The sequence below is a fragment of the Heptranchias perlo genome, chromosome 1 (assembly GCF_035084215.1).
Source record: "Heptranchias perlo isolate sHepPer1 chromosome 1, sHepPer1.hap1, whole genome shotgun sequence".
NCBI lineage: Eukaryota > Metazoa > Chordata > Chondrichthyes > Hexanchiformes > Hexanchidae > Heptranchias > Heptranchias perlo.
This window is the reverse complement of record NC_090325.1, coordinates 118,717,573-118,730,616: the sequence shown is the minus strand read 5'-3', so window position 1 is coordinate 118,730,616 and position 13,044 is coordinate 118,717,573. Positions and strand designations below refer to the sequence as shown.

The 13,044-nt window shown below is 43.0% G+C and overlaps 1 protein-coding gene across 3 annotated transcripts in view; it reads right to left on the bottom strand.

The window, feature by feature from the left end:
* rasgef1ba (RasGEF domain family, member 1Ba) overlaps nucleotides 1-13,044 on the bottom strand; it is a 230,758-nt gene that overhangs the window by 104,391 nt on the left and 113,323 nt on the right. For 2 of the 3 annotated variants that reach the window (XR_010963882.1, XM_067990580.1), the window contains exon 1: nucleotides 1,232-1,290. The exons of the other annotated variant lie outside the window; for it this stretch is intronic. Coding sequence is in view for 1 of the 2 variants with exons in the window: in XM_067990580.1 (XP_067846681.1) it covers nucleotides 1,232-1,276 (45 nt within the window). In the remaining variant the exon portion in view is untranslated. Of the gene's footprint in view, nucleotides 1-1,231; nucleotides 1,291-13,044 lie in introns of those variants that run through there. 3 annotated transcript variants of the gene reach the window in all.

Sequence of the window (13,044 nt, the reverse complement as noted above, 5' to 3'; positions counted from 1 at the left end):
CAATGAGGTGGAAAGGGATGTTCCTCACCTCCCATCTCAGTTTTTTCTGCATCAGCTCATTGGGTCACCAAGCGCAGGGTTGTCTGAAGAAACCTGGCACTGTGGCTTACGCTGGGTCCCCTACAGACCAGAGGATCTGAAGGGATGCTGGAGGGCAGCCCGAAGATGGCTCCACAAAAATGTTAGTTTCATTTTTACAAGATTGCAGCACCCCCCATCCCTCAACCAATGATCAGCTGGTCCCAATGCCAGTGTCCAGGAGCACAGTTGTAGGCTTTTCAACCCTTCCTCTCCCCGATCCCAGCAGAAGACCTTGCCCGTCGGTCACCCAGTTGGGGCCCAAGGAAGAAAATCTACCCTCTTCTCTCCAGTCAAAAAGCCAGAAGAGGTAAGAGTAGGGCCCCGATTTTAACTCCAGGCAGGTTCTGGTCTGGTGGGTGCCCAGGTGAGTTGGAAACTCACCTACTGCCGGGGAAATCAGACCCAGGCTATTTTAACTTCGGAGCCTCATTAACATGCCAGCGTAACCAGGTCTCTGACGTTTCACTGATTCTATAAATCTCCAGTGGAATCCCCAATGAATTTCAAGGCCATATAGTGGAATTTTGCTCAACTCTCTTTGGCGATCAATCAGCATCTGTTGAGAACTTTCCCTCAAAAGATTAAATAGGCAGGATGCAGTCCATGGAAAGGTAAACTAGACATAGTCTGTGAAGAGAATGGACTCACAGAGCCATCTTTCAAGCTCTCTTATATTCTTACATAAACAGGAGAAAAATGTCATAATGGAACATTTGTATTGGGGCAGTACAATTTACAATTTATTGTGTAATACGATACACCAGTACCTTTTGTGTTCTGATTTCCACCCCTCCATCACTGTTTTAGTAGTATTTTAAACAAGAATAAAATGTTGATATTGCTGAAATCTAGAAGGAATCAATGTCCATTACCATTTATAGAATCAAGATTTTGCAAGCCTTCTTGTTAATGCCAATACTTCCAATGACTTTTGACTTAATTCTTCCTGCACAAAACACATTGGACAATAGGTTTTCACCAAACACAGGTTGGAGTGGCCACAGAATTCTCCACTTATTTCCTTCTTAGTAGATGTCAGCTATACTCAGGCAGGAAATAAATATGTTTCAAAACTCAGCAGTTTCCTTATCTCTTGACAACCACAACATTTGGCATAATAACTATCATTGCAATCATTTGGGATTCTTACCGTTCTGGAAACCATCTGTTTGTTATCTTTGTAAACCCAGCACATAATCAGATGCGAAGTTTCTCCTGCCACTGTCAGTAAACATGTTTTCGGCAGTGGAACTTGCACAACTTTTACTTTATAAGTTAGCTGACAGGGAAAGAACAAAAAGGTCAACACTTTTTCATCCGTGTCAATGTCTAAACTCAAGCTAAATGGATGGCGAATCACTTTAACCCCTGATGTACCACGTTTATCAAATGAGTGGAGGTAATGAGATAACTCTGAGGTGAATCACTGTTTAAAATGGGTAATAACCAAGGAAAGCGAGTTTGGTGACAAACAAACTGCATAGATGTGATGAACCATGGATTGCTAAAATACATGAAAGTCCCTGTGATTCTCTAAGTAGTGAATTCCCGATCTCAAGTTATCTCAGGTGCTTCATATAACAATAACAACAACAACTTGCATTTATATAGCATCTTTAACGTAGTAAAACTTCCCAAGGCGCTTCACAGGAGCATTATCAAACAATGGTGGAGCAAAGAAAATCCAAAAGATTTTCAAAAGAGAATTGGAGGAACACAGAGATACAGATCCTCCCTTAATGTACATCTGGTAGCATTAACCCTCATGGACCAAGAAATTCCTGGTCCATACTGAGATTATATAAACTGAGTGGTACGGAAGTGGTGAGGTTACATAATTTGCCACAATGCCCCAAAGTTAAGAAAGAGTAAAAAAAAAATCAATCAGGGTTCCAGTTTTTGGTCACTGTTCAGCTGGAAGAGCACATTTGCAGATGCCAGATGAAGACAGAATTGGAGTCTACTACAATGATTCCCCTATGTTCACTGTCCCAGCTTACAATTAAAGAATGGCTACTTGCGAAAGATACCAGAGGGTGTACCCCAACGTGAGGTACCAAAGGGACTGTCCCCGGCAATCGGGAAAGGTCGCAGGTTTGGTGGGGGAGGGGGGGGCAGTGGGAGGGGGGGAATCAACAAAGATCGCAGGACACAAGGTGGGGGGGTTACGGTGGTTGGACCAGCTATCAGGAGTGAAAGATCGTGGGGCATACGGCTTGGGATCATGGATTTGGAGTGGAGATGATCAGCCGATCGCGGCAGAAGGTTTGTTTGAGGGGATCCTCCTGGCTCACAAGCAGTGCTATAAAAACCACTTACCTACTTGATATGGCTGTTCCCGTCTCCATTTAGCTGCCAGGTTTCCTGAGCCCTGCAGGAGCCTGTTTTAAACATTATAATGAAGTGTCCTGCCTCTTGAGAGCAGGCAGAGACACGATTTGCAACCCACTGCTGTAAAAATGGCGACAAGCACCTACATGACGGGTTGGGGTTGTGTTGCGTGATTTTTAATTTTTAACCCCCCCACCGACCCTCTCCCGCCTGTCCTGGGGGGGTTAAAATTGCCCCCACTGTTATTAAAAGCACAGAAATTTACAGTACAAATGAAGGCCATTCAGTCCATCTAGTCTGCACCAGCTCTCTGAAAGACCTATCCACTCAGTCCCATTCCCCTGTCCTTACCCCATGCCCTTTTAAATGTTTCTTTTAAAAATATTTATCCACATCCCCTTTAAAAGATTTCATGGATTCTGCTTCTATTTCTGTTTGTTGGAGGACATTCCACATCCTAAGACCCTTTGAGTAAAAATACAAATTTTCCAACCTCTTCCTTCATTCTTTGGTTGATAATCTTAAATTTATGCCCTCTGGTTACCAACCAGTGGAAATAGTTTTTTTTCCCCTATTTAACGTATCAAAACCCCTCAGCATTCTGAATGCCTCTATCAGGTCTCCTCTTAAGCTTCTCCGTTATAATGAAAAGATCTCAATTTCTCTAGTCTCTTCTTGTAAAGCTTCCCATCTCGGGTATTATCCTAGTACATTCTGTATCCTCTGCACGGTCACTTTCCCCCAAGCCGAAGCCAGGCAAACAAAATAAGCTGAGATTAATCTTCTCGAACCAGGGTGTGTAACAACTATCGTAAAATAACAGAATTCAGGCCAGTATTTTTTAATTAACACTGAAATGGTAGGTCACGGGTTCATGCCCATAATTCCATCATGATTACTTCCTAATCTCAGCCATGCTCTGTTGGTGAAGAACTGAACAGATGGTAGGTGTGCTTCCCCCAGAAAGGTAGTGATAAAGGCAGAGACATTATCCCCAGGGTGCTGCTGCCCACCTTCTGGCAGCTGGTTATAGAATCGCATTGGCAGAGGTCTGGGAGGTTGCTCATCCTCTCAGCTGATAATGATACATAACTCAGGTAGATTAAAGATAGAATGGGTGAAAACCAAATACCTTTTTAAAAACTGAAACGACAATGTTGTAAGACCATAAATTTGTTAGGCTTGATTAAGTCAAACAAACATTAGTAAAGTTCAAGTACTTGGGTGGAGTAGAGGATCAGCACATTATCCTTTCACTGCTGGGGTCAGGGTTTGATTCCAGCTCAGACTGAGGGGGTTAGAAATCTCTCTTTGTACTCCCATTAATGTGATGTTAACATTTCCCTTGATTGTCTTTCAGTTTTGAAAGGAAATCAGAATGATTGATTCGTTTATGACTGGCTTGTGTAGGCAAGCTCAAACCAGCTCTGACTTCTGCTGCCACTGTACTTGCTGCATAAGCCCAGTGAAACTCAATCTTTTGTGGCTGATTGCATTCTATAATGTGACTTCTTTCCTGTGACCAGCAGTGAACAGGAAATCAAATCCAAAACAGAGTACGTTAAATCACTCCAAGTGTAGCTCCATCATAATGAAAGGTGGTTTCACTACAATACATTATTTCTTTCTAACGTATTTCAGTTAAAAGTAACCTGTTGCACTTTTCTTGCTTCAGTTTCTATTGTCCATCCCTAGGTCCTATATGTGTCCTAATTGGTCTCTCCCCCATATTACAAACCTTCGAATACTTGAGCAATAATTTCAATGCACAAATACTGTATATGCATATAGATGTAATGATATTCTATATACAAAATAAAATCCTCATATACATTACTGCTAAAGGATACGCTATGAAAATCTGTCTGATATATATATATCTCCCCAAAATTGTTCATGAAAAATCCTATGTGGACCAATGACCTCCGCAACCAAATTTCCCGATATAGGCTCCTAGCAGGCAAATTTCCATGCCTGAAGTTTAAATTCATACAGTTTACCCTATAGTCATTTAATGTATTTTGGTTAATACAGCCATACAGTGTAATTTAGCCTAAAATTAGAAGCATATCAAAAGCAGATGCCTCACGTGTGAATACTACGCCACAGTCAGCCATTCAATGCATGAAATACTTCAGCCCCAGAATAAGATGACATGTGCATGCATGGAGACATATTCGACTGCACATGCAGTCAGTGATTATGGGTCCAATCGCTCACAATGAGGATCTCTATGGAATTAAATCAGAATGGGAACCAATGGCAAGGAAGTACAGCTACAAAAAATAGACATAAAAATAAGGGTGATAATGAAAGGGGGAGAGATCATTAGAAAGACTGATGCATGCAGCAGAGGAACAAGCCATGAAAATATAAAATAATAAATCCAATAAGGAATTCATGAGAAACTTCTTTACCCATGGAGTAGTTAGAATATAGAACTCGCTACCACAAGGAATAGTTGTGGCGAATAGCATTGATGCATTTAGAAACATAGAAAATAGGTTATAGTCCAACAGCTTTATTCACTCACCTGACGAAGGAGCAAAGCTCCGAAAGCTTGTGATTTCAAATAAAGCTGTTGGACTATAACCTGGTGTTGTACGACTCCGTACATTTGTCCACCCCAGTCCATCACCGGCATCTCCACATCATAGAAAATAGGAGCAGGAGTAGGCCATTCATACCTTCGAGCCTGCTCTGCCATTCAATATGATCATGGCTGATCCTCTATCTCAATACCATATTCCTGCTCTCTCCCCATACCCCTTGATGCCTTTTGTGTCTAGAAATCTATTTAGCTCCTTCTTAAATATATTCAGTGACATGGCCTCCACAGCCTTCTGTGGTAGAGAATTCCACAGGTTCACCAGCCTCTGAGTGAAGAAATTCCTCTTCATCTTAGTCCTAAATGCCCTACCCCATATCCTGAGACTGTGACCCCTCGTTCTGGACCCCCCCCCCCACCAGCCAGGGGAAACATCCTCCCTGCATCCAGTCTGTCTAGCCTTGTCAGAATTTTATGTTTCAATGAGATCCCCTCTCATTCTTCTAAACTCGAGTGAATACAGGCCAAGTCGACCCAACCTCTCCTCATAAGACAGTCTGCCATCCCAGGAATCAGTCTGGTGAACCTTTGCTGCACTCCCTCTATGGCAAGTATATCCTTTCTTAGGTAAGGAGACCAAAATTGCACACAATACTCCAGGTGTGGTCTCACCAAGGCCTTGTATAACTGCAGTAAGACATCCTTGCTCCTGTACACAAATCCTCTTGCAATGAAGGCCAACATACCATTTGCCTTCCTAACTGCTTGCTGCACCTACATGTTTGCTTTCAGTGACTGGAGTACATGAACACCCAGGTCCCTTTGTACATCAACATTTCCCAATCTATCACCATTTAAATAAAACTCTGCTTTTCTGTTTTTCTCTCGAAGTGGATAACCTCACATTTATCCATGTTATACTGCATTTGCCATGTTTTTGCCCACTCATTCAACTTGTCTAAATCCCCTTGAAGCCGCTTTGCATCCTCCTCACAACCTCAGTTTTGTGTCGTCAGGAAACTTGGAAATATTACATTTGGTTCCCTCATCCAAATCATTGATATATATTGTGAATAGCTGGGGGCCAAGCACTGATCCCTGCGGTACCCCACTAGTCATTGCCTGCCACCCCGAAAAAGACCCACTTATTCCTACTCTCTGTTTCCTGTCTGTTAACCAATTTTCAATCCATGCCAGTATATTACCCCCAATCCCATGTGCTTTAATTTTGCACACTAACCTCTTTTGTGAGACTTTATCAAAGGCCTTCTGAAAATCCAAATAAACCACATCCACTGGTTTTCCCTTATCTAGTCTACCAGTTACATCCTCAAAAAACTCCAGTAGGTTTGTCAAACATGATTTCCCTTTCATAAATCCATGTTGACTTTGTCTAATCCCGTTGATATATTCTAAGTGTCCTGTTATCACATCCTTTATAATAGACTCTAGCATTTTCCCTACTACTGATGTTAGGCTAACCGATCTGTAGTTCCATGTTTTCTCTTTCCTTCCTTTTTTAATTAGTGGGGTAACATTTGCCACCCTGCAATCTGCAGGAACTGTTCCATAATCTATCAAATTTTGGAAGATGACAACTAATGCATCCACTATTTCCATGGCTACTTCTTTTAGTACTTTGGGATGCAGATTATCAGGCCCTGGGGATTTATCGGCTTTCAGTCCCATTAATTTCTCCAGCACTATTTTTTTTACTAATACTAATTTCTTTTAATTCCTCCTTCTCACTAGTCCCTTGGTTCCCTAGCATTTCTGGGAAGTTATTTGTGTCCTCTTCCGTGAAGACAGAACCAAAGTATTTGTTTAATTGCTCTGTCATTTCCTTGTTCCCCATTATAAATTCTCCCGTTTCTGACAGTGAGGGACCTACATTTGTCTTCATTTAAGGGGAACACACATAAACACATGAGGGAGAAAGGAATAGAAAATCATGCTGATAGAATTAGATGAAGAGAGGTGCGAGGAGGCTCGTGTGGAACATAAACACCGGCATGGACTTGTTGGGCCAAATTGCCTGTTTCTGTGCTGTACATTCTATGTAATTCTATGTAATATATGTAACAGATTGGGTGGGGACGGCATTGAGTAGCTGTCAGAGGCAGACTCAGCAGAAGGAGCTTGGAACATTCACAGCGGCATTGCAAAATTATTCCAGTATTAACAGGCATGATCCAGAAAATCAGAGAGCATAAACTGCTGCTGTAAACCCCACATTAGAGTAGGGCAATTCTGATCAGTCAAGTCACTGATTCTGCCTGAAAACTCTCTAAGGACCCACTTAAAGGAATGCTGAACTATAATGCCCTACATGACCTTATCCTCAAGAACTTAGTTAAAAACATATTTCTGCATGTAACTTGAATTGTTTGTTTTTTTGGAAAACTTACCAAAAGATTGCTCACTTCCTGTACATGATCATTGACATTGCCACATTTGTGAAACCAAACAAAAACACATTTTATCTCTTAGTCTTAGGTTCTGACAGCCTGTATTGCTACACTGAAAGCAACAATCAATGAGAAAAGAGGTGCCGGAAGTCAAGGTTATATTATATTTCTGTCTCTAACTTCAAAAAAGCATGGGAACTGTTAGCCATAGATGTCCAATTCCCATCTGGTGCATTTTTAAAATATATATTTTTATTTATAATTTGTTTTTACATTTCATGGTCCCAACATTCCAGCCTCAAATACAACACAGGCCAGAGGGCAGAAAACTGAGGAAGATGCAGGAATTAGGGCCCAAATAGGCACTGAATGTTTGCCTGATGAGGGAGCTGTAAAATAGCTGGAAGAGAGACAGAGACCCTGGCGCAGGAGCAGAATATAAAACCTGCTGTAGCTTAAAGAGGTAGTGGTAAACATTAGAGGAAGCAGGCAAGAAGGATGGCAGTAAAGTCCAAAAGAAAAACAGCTAATATCAGGGCGCCAAACTTGGATGTCCTCTTAATGAAGATGTAGAGCAGGAGCGACATGCTGTTTGGGATCAGCGACTGGAGACCTACCAACAATGCGGTGTGTACTTTGCAGAGGGATGTGGCAATGAGTGCCCCCTCCCCAGGACTCCTCAGCACTGCAGGAAGATGGTTAACAACCTCACCAGAGCAGCTAAGGTGAGCGACTTGCTTCTCTTGACCCTTCCTTGCAGTCTCTTTATATGTGATGTGGAGATGCCGGTGATGGGGTGGACAAATGTAAGGACTTGCACAACACCAGGTTATAGTCCAACAGTTTTATTTTAAATCACAAGCTTTCGGAGCTTTCCTCCTTCGTCAGGTACGTGAAGGGTTCTAAAAACCCTTCACTCACCTGACGAAGGAGGAAAGCTCCGAAAGCTTGTGATTTAAAATAAAACTGTTGGACTATAACCTGGTGTTGTGCAAGTCTTTATATGTGTGTCACTCATTTCCCGGTGCTAGAGGAGTCAGAGTTCAAAATGGTAGACCATGGGGGTGAAAGCTCTGCATGGAGTGGGGACCCAGGTCATGTCTGGGTCTGTTGTAGATGAATTGATAGAGATTGATTGCTACAATTAGTCAACAACTCCATTATCGTTGTATCATGCGACTACCAGGATGGTGGAAGGCGAATTACATGGAGCCTGGTCTTTTTTCAACTAGCAATTTCTGTCTATGCTGAAGTCAACGGCTGGCTCCCGAGTTCCTGAGTTATTGTGTTTGAGGGGATGTTCGGAGGGCAGTTTATAATAGGACACAGCTCCTTCTACACCTCCTCACTGAACCATTGACTACATAAGCACTCCTCTTCAGAGAAGTCATCGAAGGAATGGCATGGTCTGTAGGCACTGGTAGAAGGTTACCCCTCAGTTGGTCTTCTTTAATTAGCCCTATCCTGCATGCCTCTGTCATTTCCTCTTCCTCCTGCTCCTATTATACCTCCATCATGAGGACATGTATGGGAATGCCCACGGTGAGCTCCATGGTAAGGGCTCCATGACAGAGGCTGGGAAACAAAAGATTTCCCTGCCTGAAACTGCTGAAAGGTAGTGTGTAGAATCCTATCATAACAGCACAGCTGAGAAAATATTTTTCTAATCACTCCAGTCAAAGCTAATATTTCAAACGAAGATTTCGAACATTTGAAGTCTGTGAACTCAAGATCTTCCTGGTTTAATAAGTTATGCAGGTAACACACCTCTCTTTTTTACAGGATTAATTCAAATCAGGCTCAATTCTGGTGTAAATGGCAGTATTTCTGGTCAGCAGCTTTTGTCCTTATTATTCTGTTATTTGGATACATGGACTAATTTGGAGGGCGGGCGTATCTTCTGCCAGCAACCAGTTTCACCAGAACTTAGCTAAAAAGCAAAAACTTCAGATGCTGAAAACCTGAAACAAAAGCCCCGATTTTAATCTAACCCATCAGGCTAGAACGGGCCAGGTTTGGGTCAGACGCCCGTTTTACACCACGGCCTGCCAACCTGAACTCGCCCCAGACCCACTGGGCGGGTTAGGTTAAAATCGGGGCTAAAAATTTGGTTCTTGTTGCACTGGAAATGAGTGTTTATTTTAGACTATCTTGGGTATCTGACTTAAATGCCAAATTCAACTCCCCCTCCACCAGCACTACATCCCTTTTGCCCTAAAAAAGTCAGGTAATTTCAAACCCCATGTATTTTTCTGACAAGTACTTTAAAATGAATCCATTGTGTCATCTTTCCCTTGAGTGTTCCTTTAATTGAATTCTTGAACAAGAAGGGAACTCTTAGAAAGAAATAACTATCATTTAAATAGTACCTTTCACATCCTCAGGATATCCCAAAGCACTTCACAGTCAATGAGTTGCTTTTGAAATGTAGTCACGGTTGTTATGTAGGTAAGCGTGACCCCCAATCTGCGCACAGCAAGGTCAAACAGCGATGAGATAAATGGCCAGTTAATCTGTTTTGATGGGTGTTGGTCGAGGTTAAATATTGTTATCTCTTAATATTGTAATCTAAAGAAACACACAGGGCTAAATTTGTATTTTTTTATGGAAAGCAGTTTCTTTCCTTCCTGTTAGATGTAACCTTTTTCACACTAGTGTTCCAGTACATAGTAAGGTACGACAATGCAGAATGCAGCCAAATTCTTAATTTTGAGATTTTAAGCAACTGCTACAATAAAGTCCAAGCATCCGGATGAGATGCATTCTAGTATTGCTGAGGGAAGTAAGGGTGGAAATTGCAGAGGTTGCTGGCCATAATCTTCCAATCATCCTTAGATATAGGGGTGGTGCCAGAGGACTGGAGAATTGCAAATGTTACACACTTGTTCAAAAAAGGGTGTAAGGATAAACCCGGCAACTACAGGCCAGTCAGTTTAACCTCGGTGGTGGGGAAACTTTTAGAAATGATAATCCGGGACAAAATTAACAGTCACTTGAACAAAGTGTGGATTAATAAAGGAAAGCCAGCACGGATTTGTTAAAAGCAAATCGTGTTTAACTAACTTGATTGAGTTTTTCGATGAGATAACAGAGAGGGTTGATGAGGGCAATGCAGTTGATGTTGTGTTTGTGGACTTTAAAAAGGCGTTTGCTAAAGTGCCACATAATAGGCTTGTCAGCAAAATTGAAGCCCATGGAATAAAAGGGGCAGTGGCAGCATTGATACAAAATTGGCTAAGTGACAGGAAACAGAGAGTAGTGGTGAAGAGTTGATTTTTGGTCCAGAGGAAGGTATACAGTGGTGTTCCCCAGGGGTAGGTACTAGGACCACTGCTTTTCTTGATATATATTAATGACTTGGGCTTGGGTGTACACGGCACAAAATTACTGAGGGAGATAGTGAATGGATGACCAACAGACAGAGGAAGAGTAGGAAGGCAGTGCAGGGGTCCCCTGCAGTCGTCTCCCTCCAAAACAGGTATACCGTTTTGGATACTGTTGGGGGAGATGGCTCACCAGGGGAAGGTGACAGTGGCCAGGTTCATGGCACCGTGGCTGGCTCTGCTGCACAGGAGGGCAGGAAAAAGAGTGGCAGAGCTATAGTGATAGGGGACTCGATTGTAAGGGGAATAGACAGGCGTTTCTGCGGACGCGACTGAGACTCCAGGATGGTATGTTGCCTCCCTGGTGCAAGGGTCAGGGATGTCTCGGAGCGGCTGCAGGACATTCTGGAGGGGGAGGGTGAACAGCCAGTTGTCGTGGTGCATATAGGTACCAATGATATAGGTAAATAACGGGATGAGGTCCTACAAGCTGAATTTAGGGAGTTAGGAGTTAAACTAAAAAGTAGGACCTCAAAGGTAGTAATCTCAGGATTGCTACCAGTGCCACGGGCTAGTCAGAGTAGGAATGACAGGATAGCTAGGATGAATACGTGGCTTGAGAGATGGTGCAAGAGGGAGGGATTCAAATTCCTGGGCCATTGGAACCGGTTCTGGGGGAGGTGGGACCAGTACAAATTGGACGGTCTGCATCTAGGCAGGACTGGAACCAATGTCCTAGGGAGAGTGTTTGCTAGTGCTGTTGGGGAGGGTTTAAACTAATGTGGCAGGGGGATGGGAACCGATGCAGGAAGTCAGTGGGAAGTAAAGTGGTGACAGAAACAAAAGGCAGTAAGGGAGAGTGTACAAAACATGACCGGACAGATGGTCTGAGAAAGCAGGGCAAAGACCAAGGGAAGTCTAGATTAAACTGCATTTATTTCAATGCAAGAAGTCTGATGGGCAAGGCAGATGAACTCAGGGCATGGATGGGTACATGGGACTGGGATGTTATAGCTATTACTGAAACATGGCTAAGGGAGGGGCAGGACTGGCAGCTCAATGTTCCAGGGTACAGATGCTATAGGAAAGATAGAGCAGGAGGTAAGAGAGGAGGGCGAGTTGCGTTCTTGATTAGGGAGAACATCACGGCAGTAGTGAGAGGGGATATATCCGAGGGTTCGCCCACTGAGTCTATATGGGTAGAACTGAAAAATAAGAAGGGAGAGATCACTTTGATAGGATTGTACTACAGACCCCCAAATAGTCAACGGGAAATTGAGGAGCAAATATGTAAGGAGATTACAGACAGCTGCAAGAAAAATAGGGTGGTAATAGTAGGGGACTTTAACTTTCCCAACATTGACTGGGACAGTCATAGCATTAGGGGCTTGGATGGAGAGAAATTTGTTGAGTGTATTCAGGAGGAATTTCTCATTCAGTATGTGGATGGCCCGACTAGAGAGGGGGCAAAACTTGACCTCCTCTTGGGAAATAAGGAAGGGCAGGTGACAGAAGTGTTAGTGAGGGATCACTTTGCGACCAGTGATCATAATTCCATTGGTTTAAAGATAGCTATGGAGAATGATAGGTCTGGCCCAAAAGATAAAATTCTAAATTGGGGAAAGGCCAATTTTGATGGTATTAGACAGGAACTTTCAGAAGTTGATTGGGAGATTCTGTTGGCAGGCAAAGGGACGTCTGGTAAGTGGGAGGCTTTCAAAAGTATGTTAACCAGGGTTCAGGGTAAGCACATTCCTTATAAAGTGAAGGGCAAGGCTGGTAGAAGTAGGGAACCTTGGATGACTCGGGAGATTGAGGCCCGAGTCAAAAAAAAAGGAGGCATATGACATGCATAGGCAGCTGGGATCAAGTGGATCCCTTGAAGAGTATAGTGATTGCCGGAGTAGAGTTAAGAGAGAAATCAGGAGGGCAAAAAGGGGACATGAGATTGCTTTGGCAGATAAGGCAAAGGAGAATCCAAAGAGCTTCTACAAATACATAAAGGGCAAAAGAGTAACTAGGGAGAGAGTAGGGCCTCTTAAGGATCAACAAGGTCATCTATGTGCGGAACCACAAGAGATGGGTGAGATCCTAAATGAATATTTCACATCGGTATTTACGGTTGAGAAAGGCATGGATGTTAGGGAACTTGGGGAAATAAATAGTGATGTCTTGAGGAGTGTACATATTACAGAGAGGGGGGTGCTGGAAGTCTTAACGCGCATCAAGGTAGATAAATCTCCGGGACCTGATGAAATGTATCCCAGGACGTTATGGGAGGTTAGGGAGGAAATTGCGGGTCCCCTAGCAGAGATATTTCAATCATCGACAGCTACAGGTGAGGTGCCTGAAG